This window comes from Ranitomeya variabilis, chromosome 2 (assembly GCF_051348905.1).
Source record: "Ranitomeya variabilis isolate aRanVar5 chromosome 2, aRanVar5.hap1, whole genome shotgun sequence".
Taxonomy (NCBI): Eukaryota; Metazoa; Chordata; class Amphibia; order Anura; family Dendrobatidae; genus Ranitomeya; species Ranitomeya variabilis.
Window position 1 is genome coordinate 1,000,691,654 of NC_135233.1, and position 27,086 is coordinate 1,000,718,739.

Here is a 27,086-nt window from a genome sequence, read left to right on the forward strand (position 1 = left end):
CCCCTGAGAACATGGTGCCGAGTACTACAGTTCCGCGCAGTTTTTTTGCCGCTGTCACTGGTGGGAGACACGTCACCCTGATTATTCCCCCACAGAGGTATACGGTGTGTAGCCTCCGGTCATCTCACGGAGTGTTACATGTAATCCATCACCTCTCCATGTCTGGCAGGGTGCACTTATTATGTGAAGAAAGATTGCAGGTATAAGGTAGGAATAAAGGAGCGTGCAGCAAAAGAAAAAACATGGAAACTATGACATTGCCCCAGTGATGGGGCTCCCGGTGCTTCCTGGCGGGGCCGATCAGTTATACACCTTCCCGCTCACTAGTTTCCCTCTATCTCTAGGGCTATGAGGCCAGAGCTGTCAATCACAGATGCTGTCATGGAAACAAGCAGAGGGGTGTGTGTGTGTGTGTGTGTGTGTGTGTGTGTGTGTGTGTGTGTGTGTGTGTGTGTGTGTGTATATATATATATAATTGGCCCCTCCCTGGTGCAGCGGGCGCCTGTGCTTGGACTGAGCAGTCATCTTGTGCTGACAGGGTCCCAATAAATGATGTGGACAGTCCCCACACTCCGCTGCTCAGGATCCAGTGACACCCGCTGCGTTCCTAGATGGAGGAGCTTTGTCTCTGGCCTTACTCACCACTGAGTTGTGGGAACTTGCAAGCCCAGTTTCTTTGTGCGAGAAGTGAAATGGAAAGAGGCGAGCGGGATCACATTGGCGCTAGTAGTGCATTTACACGAGTAGGTAATGGGTTAATGTGTACGAAACCTTGTTGTCAAAAATCAATTCAATTTCTCTGCTAGTTGCAGTTTACTGTAAAAAAGACAAACCGCAGGGTACTCCCCTCCCGGATCTACCTCCGAGTCTCTGCCACTATTCCCGGAGCGTTGGCTGCGGCACTGATGTCCCCCTCACAGCGCGGCCACCAGTGACCTCCGCGGCTCTTCTAGGGTGGTCCCACGTAGACAGAACGCACCGTCCAGAGTCCCTGAGCTCATGGATTGGCGGCTGGGCCATCGACATCAGCACCACAGACAAAGCCAGAAACTGGGAACAGTAGGTTTTCCAGGGGATCCAGGAAACACGAGTACAGCCTGTTTAATACATAATTAAAAAAACAAAACTGCAGCCAAGGGAGAAATTCAGGGGCTGTTCAGATGACAGAGGGTTTTTTTGTTTGTTTGTTTTTTTACACCCACGTCCATGTGAAGGAAAATAATTTTGTAAAAAATATTGCAATTAGCACTGTATTTGTAAATTTTATATATTGCTGATGTCTAAAAACAGATGCTATACAATTTTCATATGGATGTAAACAATACTGACACATGGCTCACTTTCATCCATATTGTCACCTACATTTATTTCCTTTTTTTCTGTATGATAATCTGGACAATTTTTCATATGCTTCACTGAACGAAAGCCAAGAATCAGATACGATGGGGTGATGACCTCCGTAATCCAGAGAAGTGATCGTATTGTGCCTCCTCGGCTTTCAGAGAGGTGGCGGTCAATAAATACATGTTCCCAAAAATAAAGCAATGTTTATCTGCCTCTCAGCAATGACAAAGAAAACTGTTTCTGTTATAACTTTATTTTTCTTCTGTACAGTTACATCATAGTTATTGTAGAAGTGACAAGCAGGACATAAAAACATAATAAAAGAGGCAAACCACACAAAACAAGAAAAAGCTATAAAATAATTCCCGACACAAAAACCTTCAAAACCCCAGTGCTCCCCCACCCTGACTTTCCATTTACAGAGGATCCTTTTTATATCCAATTTTCAACTTTTGAGTCAAGATTTAACACACATTCTACATACACTAAGATCAGATCACGCAAGTTCTACAAAATACATATTAAAATATAAACTGGTTAATTTAAGTTTTTCTTTGTGTCCCTATGTCCCGCTTGTCTCACCCCATACCGTCTCCTGTATCCATGACAAGATTGAATGGGTTTGATCAGGATTTAAAAGAAATGTGTAAGAGCAAGGAATGTGATAAAATAAGAAAGGACGAATTACTCACCTGTTAAATCTGAGCACCCGTGCTCCGGAGATCGCTCTACTTTACTGCAGTGATAGCGTGCCGTCCAACAGTGTACCCGGTGAGACCACTGCAGCTAGTAGGAGTGGCTTGTGGCCATCATAGGGGTGTACGTGACACCACTGCTACGGGGAAACAATCAGGGACTGGAGCAGGAGAGCTGGAAACAAAGGGGATTTAACAGGAGAGGAAATTGTATTTTTAAGGGAGCAGTCAGACGGTCAAATAAACCGGTCTGAGACATACATGAAGCTGCCCAGCCTGGGCACGGAAAGCCACCAGCCAGTCCGGGGACTGCGTTCCTATCTTGGTCCAATTTATAAGGTCGTCTGACTGCTCTTTATTATATTTTTACATGCTCTAAATATATTATCTTTTAAATCTTAGATAACCCCCTTAAATGTATAAGAAATAAATAATACATTTAGTACTACCCAACATTGTGCGAGATCATTATAGCCACAATTAAGGATTTCTTTTAAGAAAATGTTAAGAATTCCTATTTAGCACATGCAAAGAAGGCAAAGTCATTGGTTGATGTGCAGGTTTTCAGTGGATATATATTAAGAAAATACAATAGGAGAGGGAGAGGCAAGCCTTTGTAGTGGAATAGGTCCTCACTTTACCTTAGTGTCATACTGGCACGTGACCACTGCAGTCAATCAATTGCCTCAGTCATCATGTCTCATGCAACACCAGCAGTACTAGCTTACATTATTTGAAGAAAAAAAACAATGTTAGCTATTCCTGCATTTTTTTTTTTTTTTAATAATGACCTTTTTCATTTTATAGAAGAGCTTCCAAACTCTGATCTTCAATCTTGTCAATGTGAACTTCCATATTTTCTTAGATCTGAATAGTCCCTGTCAACGCTTTCAAAAAGGAGAGATGGCTAATCGACAAATCCTCTAGTGACGAGCTATACCAGCAAGGGGCAGTTTAAGGTAACCAAATTAAATGTAACCAAAAATGAAGACAAATGTACATGCTTTCTTTACACCTGCACTTTGTAAAAAATAAAAAAAAAAAAGTAAAAAAAAAACCGATGCATATAATAAAAAAAAAAAACCTTTTCATGTAAATCTGGCCTAGATCTAGCTACATTTGTTTTCATGTCCTCGGCAAATCCCAAAATACACATAGACGATCCTTTCAATCACTACAACAATGCACACAATGGCATGAGGTACAGGCATTAATAATGACTCTGCCCTTCTGGGGAACCCCAAAATACCGATAAACTAGGACAGATCTATAAACCGGACTGTGGCTCGATTGGGCTATGAGCCACTTTCCTTTATGGTGGAGATTCTTTGCGATTGCCTTTTCATTTTTTTGGTTTCACATGACCCCCTCTGTGCTATAGTGATATCTCCTAACCATCTCATCCCTGTCCCACAGCTTAGAACAGAACCCTATAGAAGTCCACGAGTCGTATATGTCAGGAATGATACTTGCATGCTGTATGTATAAAGAAGGCTTTGAGAGACGACACAGACTTCACCCCAGCATAATACGGATGATGGGAAAAAATAATTTTTACACGAGCCCAGTCTCTGCGGCACAGCTGGAGGGAAGGGATGGAGGCTTCCCATGTTGGGCTGATGATTTGTGCTGTGCGCTGGTCTCTCCCACTGCTGTCTGTGTAGTTGTGAGGTTCGGTGGGTCTCTGTATGATCTCGGTGCAATCTCTTGCAGTAAAAGTGGCAAGGTCTTAACGTCTGAACCAGAACCAGCTGTTGAGGAGCCAGAAGGCCACAGTGATGGAGTACATGACCATTTCCCTCTTGACCCTCTCCTTGTTCTCCTCTTCCAGGAGGAGAAGGCGTCTGTTCAGCTTGATTATCTGTGAATTTAGAGATAACCTGGTAACATCGTATTGATTTGACAGTAGCCCATTAATTGCCCAGTTCATTCAATCAGTAATTGGCGGACTTACACATCATCCTTCACACCAGGTTTATGCTTCCCATTCTGAGGGTACTATAAAACAGGGGCCCCGATTCTAGCGGTATATCAATTACTGAGCCTTTTGCTTTCATTTTGATACTTTTTTCCTTCTTGTTCTCACAAGAAACCCTGCATCACTGCTAACACTGTGCATAGGCAGAAAGCTGCTCATCAATGGTGGGTTGTGGGGGTAGCCATTGCTCATGAATAGGGAAGACTGCAAAGCAGGAACTCATCATTGAGCGAAATAGCTCCAGTGGTTGAGCAATGATTTATCAAAATGACAGCAAGAAGCCCTGTAACTAACACAGGAATCAGGCTCTCTGTCCCTATTTAAAGAGCTTGTATACTTTCAGTAAACTTCTGCCCTAGCACATAGTTAATGTTTTTTTTTTTTTTTTTAATTCAGTGTTTTACTTACCTTCCCCAGATCCAACGCTGATCTCTGCCTCTGCCACACAGTCTTTATTGTATTGTGCAGTGGCGAAATTTCGACAGCGCTGCAGCCAATCACAGAGTTGAGCAACTTTGCCAATGTAGACGAGATGATTGTGATTGGCTGCAGCACTGTCGACATAAAATCACCGCTGTAGGCAAGTAACAGACTGGGGAAGCAGCAATGAATGGCACAGCGCTGGCCCTAGGCAGGGTAAGTAAAGAACACTTTGTTTCTTTTTTACAGCCAATTGGGAAATTTGCAGGATGCGTTTTTTTGCCAAAACGACACATTGTGACGAATATAAATAACAGAAGTGTGAAAGTAGCCTTAATTTGCTCTAAAATAAGGCAGCTAAAACCTGGTGAAAGCACTGTTATATATGGAATAAATGGAAGTTATCCCTGAGCTTTACAATGGTCTAAATATACACCGAAATTGCTTTACCCTCACCCGGTAAAGTTTGCAACTACCCTGCTCTGCCCTGTGATATACAGCATGGATGGCTAACTACTCTGTTGGGAATAATGGCTTATAATTTTATTTTATTTTTTTTTAAAAAGGACATTTTATAGCCATAGGCCCCAATTCCGTACTCTGAATCCAAGCAGCGTGAGCAGAGGTACGAGCAGACGCAGAAGGACAGAGCATGGGGACAGGTAATAAACTCACTAAACAAGAGCAAAACCAGCTCTGAAAACCAGGACATGTCTTAGTAAAGTAACTTCTTCCCGTCTTACTACAAGGGTGAAACGGAAACCTAAATGACATCAAAATGATGAAACTGCTCCGTATTCCTTCTTCCCTAGTCCCCTCTGTGTCTCCCACTCAGATTTTATTGTAGAATCTCTCCACTTGAGAAGAGTCAAGAAACAAATAGATCCATACGTCACAATAACTGACCTGTCTTCTAAGTGACGCTGCATCCACTAGTGACAGGTCATCTGGTGTCCCCTCCATGGTGGCATCCAGCGATGAAACTGCGTACCTACAGAAGAGCAATGTATACAAGTGTTACCGAATAAAGGGGCAAAGCGGGCGCAAAAGCAGCACCTGTGATCGCGGCTTCGTGCCATAACTAGTGAATCGCTGCAAGTGCCTATTCACGTCCCTTTCCATCTCAGAATCCTACATTCTGCTTGAATTCTTTTATTCTCAGGCTTATGGCGCGAGCTGCAACTCACCAGCTCCTGGGGTACCAAGCTCCCTATCATCCTACAATACAATGCATAAACTACTGTGAATGCAAAGACCTCATTATTTTGGGGTGACATTACTACACATTTGGGGCTGTTCACGTCACCTTTTCATTTTGAGCACATAGTTATAGGGCTCTACTAGTCAAGAGGCCAAAAGAGCATCCTTTTTACCTTTATCTTACAAATACCCCCAAAAAAAGAAAAAAAACAAACAAACACCTTTGTGTGTTAGTGGACTACACTTTTTCATCCTTCAAATCCTGTAAATAAAAATGTATAATGTGCAGCTAACCTATGTATGATATACCTGTGTGTGACCAGTGCCCAACGGTGGCACCGATCCCCTATATTGGCATTCCTTATGAAGAACTCCTGACACGTGTTATGCATCATTATCGCCCATGGGTGACAGACACCTCTATAACGTGTAGGTCACAAGTTCTTATAGGGTGCAGTCACACGGCTGTATAATACAGATGACGATCGCATATCAACACTCGCACTGGCTGGCAGCTCTCCTGAACAGAGTGCGACACCATGTATTTCTATGTAGCTGTCACACTCAGGTTGGGAGAGCCGCCAGCCAGTCAGAGCATTGAGATGTGATCATCATCCGTGTTATAGCCATCTGACTAACCGCCATGTGAGAAGGGCCTCTGTGTAGCTGTATGATACCCGTTTTGCTTCCTAACTGTATCTATCTACGGACTACACTGATGTTTGGAGAGATTGTTTTTCCACAATTTTATACTCTATATTGGAGGTGCGACGTGATGTTTGGTAGCAAAATTCACAGAAGCAAGTAATCAGAAAGAACGATGTCACATGCAGAAATGAGGGGAAAAAAATTAATTCCAGCCAAATTAAAGCAGCAGGTTTATGGAGGATTATAATCCGAATTCAAAGCTTTTGCATTAAAATAAATAATCAGATCATACCAGTGAATTACAGGGTCGCTGGACATTAAGGACTGGGTCAGATGGATAGTTTATCTGCTTGGGATATTCACCATGGCTATAGTACAACGGTATGCATTTTTTGCAATGTATTTGATATGCCACAGGAACCATAGTTTGATGAGGATTATGACCTTTTGTTGACTTTAAATACTTTTTTTTAACAAAGCCGAAAGAAGTGAAGTGGAGTATAAGTTGGTATATATGCAAAGCGTAGGAGCTTGTACGCTTTTTTTTTTTTTTTTTTAAATAAAAAACAGTGTTTCCTAAGTAATTTATATGCACTATTGCTTTTACTTATTTACTTACAGATGGGATATGTTCATTTTGTTTCTATCTTAGGTTTTATTTAATGGCCGGTGTGAACATGCTCCTACACGTTGAATGTGTACCAACTTATACTCTATTATTTTTGCTTTATGTCATTGCACTCAGTGCAGGTAAAGATATAGCCTCCCCCATTGCTGGGTGTCCATAGCTGGGCCCACGTCCTGCTCGGCCCTTATTGACATTACATTTTTTAACATACGGTAAGGTTTATTGCTTTGACCTCCCACCTCCCGCATAGCAGCCCCGCGGTGCGGACCTCCCGCATAGCAGCCCCGCGGTGCGGACCTCCCGCATAGCAGCCCCGCGGTGCGGACCTCCCACGGCACACCTACTTTGGCGGTGCACATTGCCATCATACCCAATAACAGCTGACCCTTTACTGATTCCCCATACTGCGCTCACACAAGTGCAGGCTCCAACACCCTTGCAAATGGTGTCACAATATCTATGTTCCTCATGAAAAAGTCCAATAAAAGTTGCTCCAGTCAAACAAACATGCCACTGACCCAGCCCTGAACAAGCAGAATTTGCAGCTCCCATTGCGATAAACCGTGATGGATAAGCAGCGCACCGGCAAATTGTACTGATTACCTTGCATTATCATGATGAGGAGGAGCAGGAGCAGAGGCTGAAGACCCTCCACGCAAGACTGGCCTGGAGAATCAGGAAGGAAACAAGGACAGAAGGGGACGTGAAGACAAGAAGGACAGGAATCACTCAATAAATAGAAGGATTGAAGCCACAAATGTGCACAACGGAGGAGAATTATCTGGATGCATTGCAGGAGTTGGACAGGGAACAGGGGAGACATTCACCTGCGGTTTTCATCCAGCACATCGAGGACCTGCTGATAAGCCCTGCGGGTGGAGGTCTGGATGAGCGACAGAATGCCACGGGCAGAGAAAAGATCTGCTCCATCTGCGGGGAGCAAGGGAGCAGGGTTCGGGCGGCCTGTGGGGGCAGGTGGAGTCGGGCTGACCGGAGGAGAGCAGCAAAGAGAAACACAGAAGTCAGACCGTGTGCGCGTGTGAAAGGCGGATACATACGACTGCTGATATGGACATTAGGGAGAGCACAGCAATGGAAGAGGCAAAGCGAGAGATGAGGAGGAGGTCTACACTCCAGACAGGGATCTACTCAGAAGAGAGAAAGGGAAAATGAGGAGGAACACAGCAAAAATCCACAAACGTCTGAGAAAATAAATCAGAGATATGAGAAGACGGGCAGATAGACACTTACAGATGGCAAACACAAGACAAGGGCAGAGGGTGAACAGCCCACCCTCAGGCATCAATAGTCACTACAGAAAGGCCATGGACACAAGCAGTTTGTTATATCATTCCATTTCATCTAAAATGGAAACGTTATGCAATTTTTGTTAAAAAAAAAAAAAATCTATTATGGTTTTGAGCCTAGAACTCCTATGTGTCTCCATGATAACAGACTACAACCCTAGGAGCTATAGACACAAAACGATAGGAGACTTTTATTTATTTATTTTTAGTTCTTTATTTTAAAAACATTAGGATCTATTCTGAAACGAACACAGTCTTACTACTACCACTTTCAAGGAGTGGCCACTATTTGGACAACCCCCTTTTTGAATATTATATTCCCCCTTGTAAAGTAAAAGCGCCTCATACTCCCCTCCTGCACCAATGCCTTCCAGCGCTGCAGAGTCTCCATGACAAGCAATGAGCGGCTGCTAAGGACCTCCCCGGACGTCCAAGGTTCGGCCAAAGGCAGTGAGAGCACAGGCCCTCGATAGCAGCCCCTCATTGTTAGGGCACATGAACCCTGCAGTCAATGCGAGCCTCAGGGGGCGCACACATCGCTGAAATGGCACCGGTAAGGGAGGCGAGTATAGGGGAAATGCAGTATTTAAGAATGGGTTGTCCTAATAGTGGAAACCCCTTTAAGTCAGACAAGCCCAAAGTAAAACATTACGGAGTCATGAATTGGAGCACCAAAACAACAACAATGTGAACTATGCAAAAGAGGGTCCTACAGAGAAAAATTGGGGGAGGCAGTGCCAGCATTGGCCAGGCAGGCTGAAGATGTGCCAGATTTATCACAGTGGCGCACACTGAGGGATGGATTTAACACGTCTGACTAGAAGTTAGAAACTTTTCTTCATCTTACTCCAGCTCAATGCTGACTTATTTTTAGATTAGTATTCTGGGCCAAAAATTTCAACCTTCCATCAGTCAATGGAAAAAAAAACGATGAGTGAACGTGCTGGGATGAAGCGTTATCTGAGCATGCTTGGGTGCTAACTGAGTGTCTTCAAAAAATATGTTCTAGTCCTCGCGGCCGCTGGTCTCGCAGCTGTTCAACAGATACAACACGTGTTGGGATGGCCTGTTTGTTAGGTAATCCCTGCATGTGTTGTGGCTGCCTAAGAGCAAGAGACCTGCAGCCGCGGGGACTCGAACATATTTTTGGAGCATGCTAAAGACACCGGGTTAGCACCCGAGCATGCTCAGATAATACCTCATACGAGCACCTTCACGCATCATTAAAAGAAAAAAAACCTACACCACACAGATGCCATCCAAGTGCTGTGGTTTTTTTCACTGACCCATACTTATATTGGTGATTTTGATCCAATGATCAGATTAAAATAGGACACCTCTGCAATTTTGTGACAAAAATATATTTTAAAAAATCATATAAAGACACAGAAATATCTATCAAATATGTGAGCAGCCGGTAGATTATCATAAGTGCGAATTCCATCTGTAAAAACACGGATAAAAATGGACGTCTGAATGAGCCCGTGAATGGACATGTGAAATGTAAGTCTTTTTTTTTTTTTTTAATTAGAATTAAACTCTGTTTTTTAGAGAAAGCATGTCATTATTAATGGTCATCAAAAAATTAAGCCATCCTTGTTTACTATTAACTTAATATAAGCATATGCAATATCCATTTAAATGCCCATATGATTTAGAAGAACTAACTCGCTCGCCCGGCTCCTGGAGATCACATTTTTGACTAACTAACCACAAGTGTCCAGTTCTGTATTCCCGCTGTGGAGAGGAAGTTTTGCAGAGTGTTCCCTGTGTAGATGTTATTAAATGATAAGCCGGAGACAGAATTTACGTTATCTAAAATGTAGTGTGTGTGTTAGATGGAAAGCAACAAATCAATCTGTCCCCACAAAGGCTGCCAGCGGGTCTAGAAAAACAAAAGCCTATAAATTGTTTTTATACTCGACCAAGTAGAACATGAAGCTTTGCCAATATGTGATATACGACTATATAATGGTCCGATTTATTCCCCTCCAGAAACAGCACGGATCATATCCAAGTGTAACTGGGCTAAGCTGCAATACCGGGAACAGGCCATGAACAGGAGTGGCGCTATTCATCGAAAAAAAAAAATAATACAGCTGAAATTAACTACAAATGTTTTGGAGAAAAAAAAAAGATAGAAAACTCTTTATAGCAACATGATAATTTACATCTGTTTGATCCTGGAATCATTTTCACTCCTGCAATGAGGCAGACTGTAAAGTCGTACTTACATGGAGTCATTTCTGACGAGCTGCCCATTGTGCCGTAGTGTGGTCTCACTAATCGAGCGCTCCCTCTTCTGTCGTCCCATACTGCGCACCTAAGCAAAGAATTCACATGTGTTCATGGATTAAGGATGTGATAAAACAACATGCAGTGTTCTTGTATTTTACGTAGAAGACCTGTCCTGTAGTCAGAGAGCCTGCCAACCCTCCCGTGTCTGCAGCTCAGATGTACACACCATAGGAGCTGTCATCATCCCACAATACAGTTATACACATGACACCCTTGTGCGATGCAGGTGCTAGTCGTTTTCATTCTCTTAGGTGCCTCAGTTTATTCTTTAGGTTCCCAGTTATTTCTGACACCCAAACTGCAAATAGGCAGCACTATATTAAACTTAAAGGGTTGGTGCCATTTTCATTTTTTTTAGATTCCTGATTGCAGACGCAATGGGTTGATTGACGGTTCAGGTCAGCAGCATTATGGCAATGTTGGCCTGAAATGTGTGATGGGAAGCAGCTCGTCCCCGCAGCATCGGAAGCGCAGTGGAACTGAAGCTGGTCAGGAGAGAACATCGTGCTCGCTATGAAAAAGCTTGCAAGTAGTGATGAGCGCAAGTGCTTGTTACTCATGTTTGCCTAGGGTGCTCGGGTCTGCACAGAGTAGCGCGGGTGCTCGAGTGAGATGTTCGCATCCCTGACGCATGTTTCGCAGCTGTCAGCCATAAAACATGCAGGGATTACCCGTGTTTGTCAGGCAATCTCCGTCTGTTTTGTGCCTGTCCAGCAGATGTGAACGCAAACATCTCACTCGAGCACCCGTGATACAAAGTGCATACCTGAGCACTCTCGGCAAACTCGTGTGCTCATCTCTACGTGTAAGCAAATAATATGAAAGATGAACGACTAATCTAAGTGTCTATTGGTGAATAGCACACACGTCTTTGATGACACTTGAACTGAAGTTTTATAAGCCTAGTACAAGATGTGTTTATTACAGAATATGTAGGGAAAAAAAACCAGGGGGGGGCATAAAAATTCCATACAGAGTCTACCTCAGCACCGCCACCACTCCTTTTCCTAAGCGATGCCCACTGTTGTCGACCTGAATTTTGGACCCAACACCTAGCAGCTGACTGCCACTCATGTTAGGACTTGCCTCATCATTCTGGGGAGTGACTGGTGTGGGCCTTTCCAGATCCAGGAAGTCTAGTGGCCTCTCACTGAGCGTCAGTACCCGAGGCGGAGTCTTCAGTGCTAAAGGCTCGAAAGGGGTCGTCTGAATGAGGTCCAGATCTGCAGGCCTTGAGAAAGTGGCTTCCTCATTGTGACCTTTAAAATATTAAGGAAAAAAATAAGAGAATTTAAGAAGACCCTAAACAAAAACATCCCAAAACACTTTTAGGCACTCCAAAAAAGTGCAGAGATGTTGCAGAAAATCCACTCACCTGCCACCACAATTCTCTCCGGAACCTGCATAATGGCGCCAGGCATGGGAATGTCAAGGGGGGGTTTAGGAGCAGCTTCTGAGTTGCTTGGAGCGACTTTCAGCTTCTCCGGGACCCTCATTCTCTGGCTGATGCCCTCTGTATAATCTAAGTCATACTGCATACGACTGATCTCCGCCATCTCAGCTGCCGGAGGGGAGAATCCTGCACCGTTCATCCTGAAAAGTAGATGTGATGGTAGAAATTTATTTTACAGCCAAAAGCACATGGGACAGCTTCTGGCTGAGTGTCACCTGACTGACAGCTCTGCTCTTCACCTGATCAACCTATAGACATGCACACTTGGCTCAGCGGAGAATGCACGTGTTCTGTAAGGGGACAGCTCTAGCAGCGGATTATCCCCAAGGAGAAGAAAAAAGTATCCAGGCTGCTCAATCCTGATGCCTCCTGACATCACTGGTTGGTTATAGAGTCAGGAGGCCCATACACATCCACTGGTGGGCCAGTCCAACTTTAATGTGCATGAGTGCCTTAAGTGACACAGTTATCTGTGTAGGTGCATAAAGGAGGAAGGGCAATCGATGAGTAAGGCTGGTTTCACATGTCTGACATTCATGGCCTCAGGACAGACAGGCATACATAAGTTTGGGTCCCTACAATCGCCACTAGTCTGAAGGTCGCAGTCTAAAGCCTATTTCACAGGTCCGTGCTTAAACGAATATGTGAAAAAATAGTGCTAGAGCCATCAGTGTTTTGGATCAGTGAGTCATCAGTGTTTTGGATCAGTGAGTCATCAGTGTTTGGTCCGTGTGTCCATTTTTACCCTCAGTGTTTTTCATGTATAGATAAACACAATACAAAGCTTCTCCTATACTTTACAATGGTGAATGCGGACAGCACATGTACACTGAAGCCATCTGCGTGCTGTACGTGTTTTTCACAGACCCATAATCTTGTATCGGCCATGGTCATCAGTGATATCAGAACACAAATCTACGTGTCTGAGTTTTGCACGGTTACACAGTCTGTGAAGAAACACAGACATGTGAATAGCACCATAGATTATAATAGGTACTTGTATCAGTGAAAAAAAAAAGGTACAGAACAGGGATGTCTGAATGAGGCCTGTGAGTGTTCAAGGTGTTAGGTGGGATGTAAAAACAAGACGTTTTCCAAAAATTAAAGACTCCTGAAGTAAAAATAAATGGTCACATTTGGTACCTGTAGTGAGATCATAAAAGTAAGGGTCATCAGTAGTGATGAGCGAATATACTCGTTGCTCGGGTTTTCCCGATTACGCTCGGGGGGTCCTCCGAGTATTTGTTAGTGCTCGGAGATTTAGTTTTCAGCGCCGCAGCTGAATGATTTACAACTACTAGCCAGCCTGAGTACATGTGGGGGTTGCCTGGTTGCTAGGGAATCCCCACGTGTTCAAGCTGTCTAGTAGCTGCAAATCATGCTGCTGAGGTGATGAAAACTTAATCCCCGAGCAGTCACAAATGCTCAGAGACCACCCGAGCGTAATCGGGAAAACCCGAGCAACGAGTATATTCGCTCATCACTAGTCATCAGTAACCGGTGACCCCGTGCTCATGGTAATGTAAATGTTATCCGGTAAACTAGGGTAATGAGGCAGTAGGTTGGGGGGTCGCGGCAGGTCTGTTGGTAGTGAAGCGCAGGACTGTGGAGTCAGTAAGCCAAACTTCCGACTGACGACGACTCCTATATCCCGGACTCCGACTCCCCAGCACTGGTCACTGCTGATCATGTACATAAAGTGCAGCACAGATTCATCTCAACTAAAAGCCCAGATCCTTAGATTAGGAACAGAACAGACATTTATAGGACATTTCATAACTTTCCCAAATTCTTATGAAATAAATGTCCAGCACATCCTGTATTGTACTACTGTACCCAATGTATTACATATTTTAGGAGTGGGTACATTTTATACCAACTCCACCAGAGTGGACACTGATCCTGACTCCTCAGCCCTGATGAGGTGGCAGCGGGGGAATTGCAGGCAGTACACTTTGCTATAGAGATGAGTTTTCAGGTTACGTCTGAAGGTTTTAAACGTGGGAGACAATCGGACTCATTGAGGCACTGAACTCTAAGGATGGGAGATGCTTGGGGGAAGTCTTGGGGGAAGTCTTGGAGACGACGGTGTGAGGAGAACACATGAAAGGGTGAAGAAGAGGTAATCTTGTGAGGACCGAAGAGTATCTGTGTTTGCCTGTGTGTATGGGTGTGTGTGTGTATCGGGGGATTAGTTTGGAGATGTACAGAGGAGACAGGTTACGGTCGGCCTTCTATGTCATCGTTAGCGATTCAGTCTAGATTTGCTGGCCATTGGAGGCAAGTGAAAAGATTGGCAGAGAAGTAACGAGGGGAGCGGTGAATCAATCTAATTTCATAACATGAATTTAGCTCTTTAAACCTTTGGATGGAGGAGGAAAAAAAGGCCTTGTTGCTGCCTGTAGTGATGGATTCACAGCTACACTGCTCTGTACAGCTGTATAATGTCCTCCATGCTGCTGCTGAACACGTGCTACTGAGCGACAGCAGTCCCGAGAACGCTCACATCTGTGTGCAGTGTGTGACTGCAGACTTATCAGAAGACTGGACTATCCCTTTAAAGACTGAATGGAGAGGAGTAAAAGTATTCAATGGGAGGTGACATAAGGGTGCTGCAGTAATCGAGGTGGCAGATGGTGCACAAATATTGTAGATTTGGGGCTGAGAAAAATGTGGATTCTGGAAATATGTATGGTTTGGAGGTGGCCGGGCTGGGATGTGGGGTGCGAGGGACCTGGGGTGCGAGGGACCTGGGGTGCGAGGGACCTGGGGTGCGAGGGACGTGCGGCGCTAGGGGCCTGGGGTGTGAGGGACGTGCGGCGCTAGGGGCCTGGGGTGTGAGGGACGTGCGATGCTAGGGGTGCGAGGGACGTGCGGTGTGAGGGACGTGCGGTGCGAGGGACCTGGGGTGCGAGGGACCTGGGGTGCGAGGGACCTGGGGTGCGAGGGACCTGGGGTGCGAGGGACCTGGGGTGCGAGGGACGTGCGGCGCTAGGGGCCTGGGGTGTGAGGGACGTGCGGCGCTAGGGGCCTGGGGTGTGAGGGATGTGCGGCGCTAGGGGCCTGGGGTGTGAGGGACGTGCGATGCTAGGGGTGCGAGGGACGTGCGGTGTGAGGGACCTGGGGTGCGAGGGACGTGCGGTGTGAGGGACCTGGGGTGTGAGGGACGTGCGGTGCGAGGGGCCTGGGGTGTGAGGGACGTGCGGCGCTAGGGGCCTGGGGTGTGAGGGACGTGCGGCGCTAGGGACCTGGGGTGTGAGGGACGTGCGGTGCGAGGGACCTGGGGTGCGAGGGACCTGGGGTGCGAGGGACCTGGGGTGCGAGGGACCTGGGGTGCGAGGGACCTGGGGTGCGAGGGACCTGGGGTGCGAGGGACCTGGGGTGCGAGGGACCTGGGGTGCGAGGGCAGAGACTACAGTTACTCCAAGGAGGCGGTGGACTGCACCATTTCCTGCTGTGACAGATCAGTAGGGATGGAGGAAGGTTTATGACAGTGACAGGTGACACAATTGTATGGAGGATTCAATGGGACCAGGAACAGCGCACAGAGCAGACTCTGCCTCCTCAGCCGCCATGGCCCGGGCTGCCCCATCATTGTAGACATGTCCTTCTGTCAGCGTCTGACAATGTCCTGTCCCAGCAGCCCCAGCCGGCACCTACCCGCGGGCACACATACAACACAACGTACTCACTGGAACTCGCCCTACAGCAGCGCTGCCTCCAGGAGATGACCCTTCTCAGCCGCCGTATCCCGGAAATGAGCAGCCCTTAGTCACGTGACGGCGGCGGAAAGAGAAAACAAGGAGAGGAGGACGAGTGAGTGATGTCATGACAGAACGTCAGCTCACTGCACCGCGGCTCTGTACTGTACGCAGTCAATAAAGTTATTGATTGTAGAAAAAGATGGTAAAAAAAACGCGCTGGGGAGACCGTTACCAAGTGCTAACAGCAGTGAGTGGCCACTAGATGGCGATGTAGGACCGTTTGGGCCATTTTGTGCGCCTTCATGTGCGGTAAGAACCTCAAGTCAATGGTAACCAATCACCGCGCACCTTCTATTTGGATATTGCCATTTAAAAAGCGAAACATGAGTGCTCATTGGTTGCTGAGACTCAGCCCGCGGCGCCTCTATTTCTAGAGGTCACGGTGACTTGTGCAAACCTCTTTGTAATATTCTGGGGTGCAGATAGAAGGTGCGGGGTGCAGATATAGGGTGCGGGGTGCAGATATTGGGGTGCAGATAGAAGGTGCGGGGTGCAGATATTGGGGTGCAGATAGAAGGTGCGGGGTGCAGATATTGGGGTGCAGATAGAAGGTGCGGGGTGCAGATATAGGGTGCGGGGTGCAGATAGAAGGTGCGGGGTGCAGATATAGGGTGCGGGGTGCAGATAGAAGGTGCGGGGTGCAGATATAGGGTGCGGGGTGCAGATACAGGGTGCGGGGTGCAGATACAGGGTGCGGGGGTGCAGATATAGGGTGCGGGGGTGCAGATATAGGGTGCGGGGGTGCAGATACAGGGTGCGGGGTGCAGATACAGGGTGCGGGGGTGCAGATATAGGGTGCGGGGTGCAGATATAGGGTGCGTGCGGGGTGCAGATATAGGGTGCGGGGGTGCAGATACAGGGTGCGGGGTGCAGATACAGGGTGCGGGGGTGCAGATATAGGGTGCGGGGTGCAGATATAGGGTGCGGGGTGCAGATACAGGGTGCGGGGGTGCAGATATAGGGTGCGGGGGTGCCGATATAGGGTGCGGGGGTGCAGATATAGGGTGCGGGGGTGCAGATATAGGGTGCGGGGTGCAGATATAGGGTGCGGGGTGCAGATATAGGGTGCGGGGTGCAGATATAGGGTGCGGGGTGCAGATACAGGGTGCGGGGGTGCAGATATAGGGTGCGGGGGTGCAGATACAGGGTGCGGGGTGCAGATACAGGGTGCGGGGGTGCAGATATAGGGTGCGGGGGTGCAGATATAGGGTGCGGGGTGCAGATATAGGGTGCGGGGTGCAGATACAGGGTGCGGGGTGCAGATACAGGGTGCGGGGGTGCAGATACAGGGTGCGGGGGTGCAGATATAGGGTGCGGGGTGCAGATATAGGGTGCGTGCGGGGTGCAGATATAGGGTGCGGGGGTGCAGATACAGGGTGCGGGGGTGCAGATAGAAGGTGCGGGGTGCAGATATAGGGTGCGGGGTGCAGATACAGGGTGCAGATACAGGGTGCGGGGGTGCAGATATAGGGTGCGGGGGTGCAGATACAGGGTGCGGGGTGCAGATACAGGGTGCGGGGGTGCAGATATAGGGTGCGGGGTGCAGATATAGGGTGCGTGCGGGGTGCAGATATAGGGTGCGGGGGTGCAGATACAGGGTGCGGGGGTGCAGATAGAAGGTGCGGGGTGCAGATATAGGGTGCGGGGTGCAGATACAGGGTGCGGGGGTGCAGATATAGGGTGCGGGGGTGCAGATACAGGGTGCGGGGTGCAGATACAGGGTGCGGGGGTGCAGATATAGGGTGCGGGGTGCAGATATAGGGTGCGTGCGGGGTGCAGATATAGGGTGCGGGGGTGCAGATACAGGGTGCGGGGGTGCAGATATAGGGTGCGGGGGTGCAGATAGAAGGTGCGGGGTGCAGATATAGGGTGCGGGGTGCAGATACAGGGTGCGGGGTGCAGATACAGGGTGCGGGGGTGCAGATATAGGGTGCGGGGGTGCAGATACAGGGTGCGGGGTGCAGATACAGGGTGCGGGGGTGCAGATATAGGGTGCGGGGTGCAGATATAGGGTGCGTGCGGGGTGCAGATATAGGGTGCGGGGGTGCAGATACAGGGTGCGGGGTGCAGATACAGGGTGCGGGGTGCAGATATAGGGTGCGGGGTGCAGATACAGGGTGCGGGGTGCAGATACAGGGTGCGGGGGTGCAGATATAGGGTGCGGGGTGCAGATATAGGGTGCGTGCGGGGTGCAGATATAGGGTGCGGGGGTGCAGATACAGGGTGCGGGGGTGCAGATATAGGGTGCGGGGTGCAGATAGAAGGTGCGGGGTGCAGATATAGGGTGCGGGGTGCAGATACAGGGTGCGGGGTGCAGATACAGGGTGCGGGGGTGCAGATATAGGGTGCGGGGGTGCAGATACAGGGTGCGGGGTGCAGATACAGGGTGCGGGGGTGCAGATATAGGGTGCGGGGTGCAGATATAGGGTGCGTGCGGGGTGCAGATATAGGGTGCGGGGGTGCAGATACAGGGTGCGGGGTGCAGATACAGGGTGCGGGGTGCAGATATAGGGTGCGGGGTGCAGATACAGGGTGCGGGGTGCAGATACAGGGTGCGGGGTGCAGATACAGGGTGCGGGGGTGCAGATATAGGGTGCGGGGTGCAGATATAGGGTGCGTGCGGGGTGCAGATACAGGGTGCGGGGGTGCAGATACAGGGTGCGGGGGTGCAGATATAGGGTGCGGGGTGCAGATATAGGGTGCGTGCGGGGTGCAGATATAGGGTGCGGGGGTGCAGATACAGGGTGCGGGGTGCAGATACAGGGTGCGGGGGTGCAGATATAGGGTGCGGGGGTGCAGATATAGGGTGCAGGGGCGCAGATATAGGGTGCGGGGGTGCCGATATAGGGTGTGGGGTGCAGATATGGGGTGCAGGAGTGCAGATATAGGGTGCGGGGGTGCAGATATAGGGTGCGGGGGTGCAGATATAGGGTGCGGGGGTGCAGATATAGGGTGCGGGGGTGCAGATATAGGGTGCGGGGGTGCAGATATAGGGTGCGGGGGTGCAGATATAGGGTGCGGGGTGCAGATATAGGGTGCGGGGGTGCAGATATTGGGGTGCGGGGGTGCAGATACAAGGTGCGGGGTGCAGATATTGGGGTGGGGGGTGCAGATGTGGGATGCGGGGGTGCAGATATAGGGTGCGGGTGCAGATATTGGGGTGCAGATATGGGATGCGGGGGTGCAGATATAGGGTGCAGGGGTGCAGATATAGGGTGCGGGGTGCAGATATTGGGGTGCAGATATGGGATGCGGGGGTGCAGATATAGGGTGCAGGGGTGCAGATATAGGGTGCGGGGTGCAGATATTGGGGTGCAGATATGGGATGCGGGGGTGCAGATATAGGGTGCAGGGGTGCAGATATTGGGGTGCAGATATTGGGGTGAGGAGTGCAGATATTGGGGTGCAGGGTGCAGATATTGGGGTGAGACCCCGCTTCACAGCGACTCTCTTCTTTTTTATGGACAGTAAAACCGAATTTAGATTTCTTTGAACATTTCCCTGATTTTAGAGAATAAAAAAAAATGACCGTAGCACGAAATCTGTTCTTGTTCCTTTATCTTGAGCCCAATAATTCTTTCTGCTCCTGTCGGTGGAGCTGTGAGGGGCTCGTTTATTGTTGTGGTTCTTATTAGTATTAGTATTATTTCAGGACTGTATGATTATTTCCCCCATTTATTCTTTTCTATACCCCAGTTACCGGGATAAATAATGTTCGTTTTTACGAGGCTGAAGTTGGTTTCTTATTTGTCAGTTTCTTATTCAGAAATTTTTTCTTTTCTGATTTTTTAGGTTTAACGAAAAACAAAAGCATCACAATAATAACATACAATGCAGCGAGGTGCCCTGATGTGAATACACTTAAAAACAGCTACAAAAATTATAAAACTGGCACAAAATTGGGCTCAAAGTGGGCACCGAAGGGCGTTAATCACAGAGTTAAATGACTTTCAGCCACTGATTTCACAGTGCAGACATTTAGAGCAGGGACCCCACATCAAAACCAGGTCTCTCCAAATGGGTTCTGGGCATCAGACCTGGCATCAAAGTGGGCATTTAACCCCTTAACAACATCAGTTACTTATTCAAATGTGTAAAAATCGACTGCCCACTTTGATGCCAGTTCTGATGCCCAGAAGCCAATTGGGCCAGGCTGAAGAGACCTGGTTTTGATGTGGGGCTCCCTGTTCTATATGTCTGCAGTGTGATATCAGTGGCCCAAAGTAATTTAACCCCTTAAAAACATTCAGTTACTTATTCAAATATGTGAAAATCGGCTGTTTTTTTTCCCACTTTGATGCCAATTCTGATGCCCAGAACCCATTTGGGCCAGGCTGGAGGGACCTGGGTTTGTGGCAGGACATCACTGTCTGTGTATTCATAGTGTGAGATCAGTGGCCCAAAGTCATTTAACCCCTTAAAAACACCAGTTACTTATTCAAATGGCCAAAATCGACTGCCCACTTTGATGCCAGTTCTGATCCCCAGAACCCATTTGGGCCAAGCTGGAAACACCTGGTTTTGATGTGAGGCGTCCTGTTCTATATGTCTGCAGTGTGAGATCAGTGACCCAAAGTCATTTATCCCTTTGATTAATGCCCATCGGTGCCCACTTTGATGCCCATTTTTGTACCAGTTTTATAATTTTTGTAGCTGTTTTTAAGCGTATTCACATCAGGCACCTCGCTGCATCGTATGTTAGTATTGTGATGCTTTTTTTTGTTGTTAAACCTATAAAAACAGAAAAGAAAAAAAATTGCCGAATAAGAAACCAACTTCAGCTCTGAATAAGAAACTGAACGAATAAGAAACCAACTTCAGCCTCGTTAGATTTTTAACGTTCAGACTTTTACAGATGCTGTGATGCCAGATATGTTTTGTTTTATTCACAAAACGGGAAAAAGAAGGGAATCCACAGTGTATGGAGCAGGGCCAGAGCCTCACAGGACCCCAGCACCTGTAGCGACAGCACTTTTAGGGACGAGCACGTGTAGCGACAGCACTTTTAGGGACGAGCACCTGTAGCGACAGCACTTTTAGGGACGAGCACCTGTAGCGACAGCACTTTTAGGGACGAGCATCGGTAGAGACGAGCACGTACATCACATGTCAGGAAATCTTGCATGGCCTAACAGTGATCCTTCCCAAACACTGCAGCCAGCTATGTCTTTCTCTGAAATGCTGCAGTGTTTCAGAGAAAACATAGTTTGAAGATCCGGAAGGGGACTAAAGGCAGAGACCTGAGTAGTCCGGTGCCATCCTTGGCCGGCTTCTCTTCCATTGCTCCAGGTGATTGATACATTTCTCCCTGTGTTCTCATGTGGACAATTGTTCTTTCCCCGTACAGTTTAGATATTGCCGTCAGCACCCCCTTCCTATACAGAAAGAAGTTTTTGTCGGCAGCATTTTTTTTTTGGCTGCATATAAGATGCGTTCACTCGATAAATTTTGGCTGATCACTGTAATTTTTATATAGTTTTTATACAGATCAACTAAAAAGTCCATAATAAAAATCTGTTTAATGTATTTGCTAGTTGTCATCATAGGGCTCGCTCACATGAGCGTTTACATCGGACGAGTGCTATGCAATGTTTTATCAGATAGCACTCAGATCAATGTTATTCTTTGGGGCCGTGCTGATCACAGGTTTTTTTCTCATACCTTTTTTTCCGCATACTGAGTGGCTCTGAAAATGGGATTACGAGCACCCATTCAAGTGTATTGGTGAGTGAAAAATCATCAGACTGCACTTGGATGTCACCTGAGTGCAGTCCAATTTCCACTGACTAACAGAATGCAGAAGATGGAGAAAATTTGTTCTCCATCTTCTCCTCACCTGTGGCAAGAATCTGTCATCCAGAGAATCGGATCACGCTATGCTATTCGGATCAAACTCTAACCAGAGTGTGATCCAATTATATTTTACATAATCAATCCAGTTCTCTCAGAAGAGAGATTTTACGTTCGAGTATCACAAATTTTCTGCTCTGCAGACTCTATAAATTTCAGGTGTCTCTAAACTAATGGATGCAGGCTGCTATGATGTCTTTTATACACACCGCACACAGACATCAGAGTTCTCTGATCTACTGTCTCTTGGTAGCACATGTTCAAAAACAGCGGCAGCATAGAGGACATTATAGACCTGTACTGTGCAGTGTAGCTGTAAATCCAGCACCAGAAGCTGCCGCAATGCCTTTCTTCCTCTCTCACTCTACTCATCCCTCCCCCTTCCAAAGATTTAAAGGGGTAATTTCATGAAATTAGTACACTTAATTAGACAACAATAAAATATGCAAGTTTTCGATTGACTTACTTTTTCTATGTGATGTCATTCTCCTGCTAAGAGATCTTTTATCTTCCATAATGTACAGCCTGTTGCCAAGAAGATCGGCCACCCAAGCCAGGTCAAATATGCCCAGTACCTACATTCCAAGACATGAGTTAACTCATGAGATCCCAGACACCACTCTAGCCCATTAATTTCTGTAGAGCAGCTAGCTGCTCACCTCCCACCTCCCTGTCGGCACTTGACTGAGATGTTATTAGTCAGGCAAAGTCACAAACCCCAGCCATCACTTCAAGGGCAGCTGTCCTAACCACTGCTCTCACTGTTCCTGAGCCATCTGCTTGATCAAAGACACCGTTCTTTTTATATGTAAATATAACAAACACACTGATACTTGCACGTGTTCCTATACAAAGTTCAGCACAAGTTCTGCTACTGACCAGAATTGTACCTCAAGCAAAACAAAAGTAAAAGAGAACACACAAGCTCAGAATAACCCTCTAAATCGGGTCTTCACTCTGTGGTCCAGGTCATTCCAAACCATCTCAACTGGGTTGAAGTTGGGTGGTTTTGCAGGCTGTGTCATCATAGCTCGCCATCCCTCTTCTTCTTGGTCACATACATCTTACATAGCCTGGAGGTGTGTTTTGGGTCATTTTTCTTTTGCAACACAAACAATGGTCCCATTAAATGGGATGGCATGTAATTGCAGAATACTGTGGTAACTATTACATGGATGTGTGTTTTTAATTTTCAGTAAATCACCAACAGCGTCACCCCCCCCCCCCCTTTCCCCCATAGCATTACACCTTCCCCTCAATGATTCAAGGCGGGCACCACACATCGAGAAAACATCCAAATACCTTTTCTGCATCTCACAAAATAGGCGGTTGGTACCAATAATCTCGAATTTTGACTTACTAATCAGACCACAGTACAGATTTCCACTGAACTAATGTTCAATCTTGGTGCTGCTTAGCCCAAACATGTCTCTTTGTCTTTGCGGTCCTCAATAGTGGCTTCTTTGCAGCAATTTGACCATAAAGGTCTACTTCTCTCAATCTCCCCTGAAGAGGTGATGTTGAGCTGCTATTTGATGTCTGTGTATAATTTATGAGAGCTATTATATGAAGTGATGTCAATTTGTGTTTTCTGAGGCTGGTAACGTTGATGAACTTATCCTCTGCAGCAGAAGTAATTCTTTGATTTTCTTTCCTAGGATGATCCTCATGAATGTCAATTTTATCATAGCGATTGATGGTGATCATGACAGCACTTGAGAATACCTTCTTGCAATTTTCACTATTGACAAACCTTCATGTCTTAAAGTAATGATGAACTGACATTTCTCCAAACCAAGATGAGTGTTTTTTGTCATATTCTGTCATATTGTATCTTAGAACATTGCAGACATTACTATATATTACGGTAATTTACACTACTGATTATTTTACATCTTCATATCCTCATGAAGATCAATAATGCAAACTTAGCTAACCAACAGGTATATAACAAGTACATTTCAGACCTTAGTACTTTCCTGAATTCAGTATATATCTTGCATTCTTCATATTTTATTTTCATGCAGACCTCAGACTTCTCCACCATTTTAGCAGTTGCTTAGATAACTTAGTTCAGAAGCCCTGTTTCCAGATGGTATTCTGATAGTGAGCTAGCACCATGCAAAACGCAGCATTTCCTTTCTTAAGCATTAGGGTAAGTCTCCACGTTCAGGATTGCATCAGGATTTGGTCAGGATTTTCCATCAGTTTTTGTAAGCCAAAACCAGGAGTGGAACAATTAGAGGAAAAGTATAATAGAAACATATGCACCACTTCTGTATTCATCACCCACTCCTGGTTTTGGCTTACAAAAACTGATGGAAAATCCTGACCAAATCCTGATGCAATCCTGAACGTGGAGACTTACCTTTAGAGATCAGCACCTTTTGTTTTTACCGCTGGCCTCATCACATACACAATGCATGTCTTACCGCACTAATCGATTGCCACCTTATTGGCGCTGTTCTTATCCTCTTCTGTATCACATGACTGCTAATGAGACGCCCCAGATCACACAGGATCTTCTCTGCGGAGCAGTATTCTCTGTATCAGCGTAAGCCTGGGAGGCTCACATCAAGGTTCTTACAGGATTGCATTCAGAAAGCAACTTCTGGCCCACACTGGAGATGTTGTGTGACCTAGCTAGTCTCAGTGGCGGTCACATGGTGCAGAAGAGGACCAGAATGGTGCGCATAACGGGAGAAGACCGTGATTGTTAAATATATGGGGTCATGCTCTGCCTACACAATGAAGGTTTCACAAGAACTAAAAGATTAAAAAAAAGTGAATGCTTCTTTATTCCATATTAGAACACACTGAGCTCACCTTTGCATGGGTTGTCCATTCCTTGGACAACCTCTTCTCATTCCTCATGTTTGACAGGAGACTGCAACTGCTGTTTCCTCTTCATGTATTGAAGCATGCGGAGAAGGATCTGGTCCTAAGTGCTGCGTCAAGCAGGGGCGGACACCGACTGCTGAGGGTCCCTGTGCAAGAAATCTTTCTGGGCCCCCCTTCATACTGCAGCAAAGTTATGTAAATATATACTGTAGATTGTACTATTTATTACTAGTTTAGAACACAATTATCAAATCTAAACAATAAATGTAAGTTCCATATTTTACAACTGAGTAGAACACAAAGCAGTCGTGCCATCGATACGTCTTATTCAGATGTGCTTATCGTGGCCGATCACTTATCAAGTAGTACAGACTCTCAGTACAAACTGATTTTTTTAAAAAAAAATTCTAAGGGATTATCAGGGACTGATTTTTTTTATTTGTTTTTTTTTTTACTATGTGCCTAGGAACTAACAGGCAGGTTTTTCTGCGCAGTGCTGTCATAGAGGGTCACAGATGGCTCCTGCTTGTGATTCTGCCGCTTCACATCAACAGAGCATCTCGTCTTTTTCCTGGGATGCTCTGTTGATGGGAAATCACGTCATGAAGATCGACAGGGGGTTCTCCCCGCAGAAGCCGCTGTCAGGAGCGGTCTGTGACCACAGTCTGCCAGCAGAGATCGGTGCTGGGACGGACAGTCAGGTAGTTAGCAATTACCTACCTGTTTGTTCTTAGGCCCACAGTAAAAAAATGAATTATAGTTCTTTAAATTATACCTGTCATTTTATTTAGCATTATAACAATTATAACAATTTTTTGTTAAATATACAATAGGCACTGCAAACAGCTTGTGACCGGTGGGAGTCGGGGTCCTGAGACCCCCACCAATTGTTCAAAACACCGCTCTGAAGTGCACTTCTCTTGTAAGCAGCGCACACATAGAACAGTGTACGGGGTGAATAGTAATTCTATGGGCCACACGCTCTGTGGACGGGCTGCTTACAACAGCAGCACACTTCAGAACGATGTTTTGAGCGATTGGTAGGATCTCAAGACCTAGACCCTCACTGATCACAACATATTTGCAATGCACTTGGTGAAAAAACATGTACCATTTTTTAATGGTTTGTGTCACGTAACATCTTAAGTTTTATATCGATGGAGTGGTGCATATTGGTCCATTCCAAGTTACATATGATGTTTTGTTGGTGGTGACCAAAGAAAAGCAAATTTGGTGTTTAGATTTTTATTTTCTATGCAAAGTGTTATTTGTTTGTGTTAATTAATAATAATAATTAATAATAATAATTTTATTTATATAGCGCCAACATATTCCGCAGCGCTTAATTAAATTTTTATTTTCCCTGGCTGCCCAGACAACCTACTACCACCCCAAAACCTCGAGAGGGGCGGATGGGAGCATTTGCATGAGTGCACAGGCTATCACATCACATAAATACTGTTGTCAATTTGATAATGAAATGTACAGTAAATGGGTGAACAGCAGTGATGAGAGCGATCTCCAGTTACTGCTGTTACAGGCAGATGTCGGCTGTGTAATGCTGACTGCATCTGCTGGGTATGGTGCAGGCTGAGCTCTAGAGCTCATATCATACATGGGGTCCTAACAAACGACGAACTGTATGTCCTATGCCATGAAGGGGGTGGTCAGGCCTGGGTGAAATTATTGGCTTAATCTCCTGACTGTTGTGCACAGGCATCATACTGACCGAATATACAACTGTTTGAATGAACTCTGATACGAACCTTAAAATAAACGTAAAGGGGTTAACCAGGCTTGAGACAAAAGTCTGCAGGCAAATTGTGCATCTGCAGACTGCTAAATCGTGACTGTGCAGTGCACATGCTGTATCAATTCCCATTCTTGTGATCACATATATGTAATTTGCATAATTGTGGTCACGTGCTGTGTAGATGCCTTTGGTTTCGGTCACGTACTGAGTAGATGCCTTCGGTTTCGGTCACGTGCTGAGTAGATGCCTTCGGTTTCGGTCACGTACTGAGTAGATGCCTTCGGTTTCGGTCACGTGCTGAGTAGATGCCTTCGGTTTCGGTCACGTACTGAGTAGATGCCTTCGGTTTCGGTCACGTGCTGAGTAGATGCCTTCAGTTTCGTTGACATGCTGTGTAGATGCCTTCGGTTTCGGTCATGTGCTGTGTAGATACCTTCGGTTTTGGTCACGTGCTGTGTAGATGCCTTCGGTTTCGGTCACGTGCTGTGTAGATGCCTTTGGTTTCGGTCACGTACTGAGTAGATGCCTTCGGTTTCCGTCATGTGCTGTGTTGATGCCTTCAGTTTCGGTCATTTACTGAGTAGATGCCTTCAGTTTTGTTGACATGCTGTGTAGATGCCTTCGGTTTCGGTCACGTACTGAGTAGATGCCTTCGGTTTCGGTCACGTTCTGAGAAGATGCCTTCGGTTTCGGTCACATACTGAGTAGATGCCTTCGGTTTCGGTCACGTTCTGAGTAGATGCCTTCGGTTTCGGTCATGTGCTGTGTTGATGCCTTCGGGTTCTGTCATGTACTGAGTAGATGCCTTCGGTTTCGGTCATGTACTGAGTAGATGCCTTCACTTTCATTGACATGATGTGTAGATGCCTTCGGGTTCTGTCATGTACTGAGTAGATGCCTTCGGGTT

The 27,086-nt window shown here is 46.5% G+C and overlaps 1 protein-coding gene and 1 long non-coding RNA gene across 6 annotated transcripts; one reads left to right on the plus strand and one right to left on the minus strand.

The window, feature by feature from the left end:
* Window positions 1-73: 73 nt before the first annotated feature.
* Window positions 74-3,096, plus strand: LOC143808468 (uncharacterized). Its single transcript, XR_013221961.1, has 2 exons — window positions 74-207; window positions 2,905-3,096. It is a non-coding gene; the product is annotated as an uncharacterized LOC143808468 (long non-coding RNA).
* MFF (mitochondrial fission factor) lies at window positions 1,580-15,995 on the minus strand. Of its 5 annotated transcripts, none has more exons than XM_077291166.1 (8): window positions 15,664-15,808; window positions 11,894-12,111; window positions 11,605-11,777; window positions 10,455-10,543; window positions 7,741-7,899; window positions 7,517-7,579; window positions 5,344-5,428; window positions 1,580-3,900 (listed from the first exon to the last, which is right to left on the minus strand). In XM_077291166.1, the coding sequence occupies exons 2-8, from the start codon at window positions 12,108-12,110 to the stop codon at window positions 3,769-3,771; spliced, it is 918 nt and encodes a 305-aa protein (XP_077147281.1). In that variant the 5' UTR covers window position 12,111; window positions 15,664-15,808; the 3' UTR covers window positions 1,580-3,768. The 5 variants fall into 5 exon arrangements, with proteins under 5 accessions (XP_077147281.1, XP_077147282.1, XP_077147284.1 ...); XM_077291167.1 differs by having other exon boundaries at window positions 15,660-15,731; XM_077291169.1 differs by lacking the exon at window positions 7,741-7,899 and having other exon boundaries at window positions 15,664-15,828.
* Window positions 15,996-27,086: the final 11,091 nt, after the last annotated feature.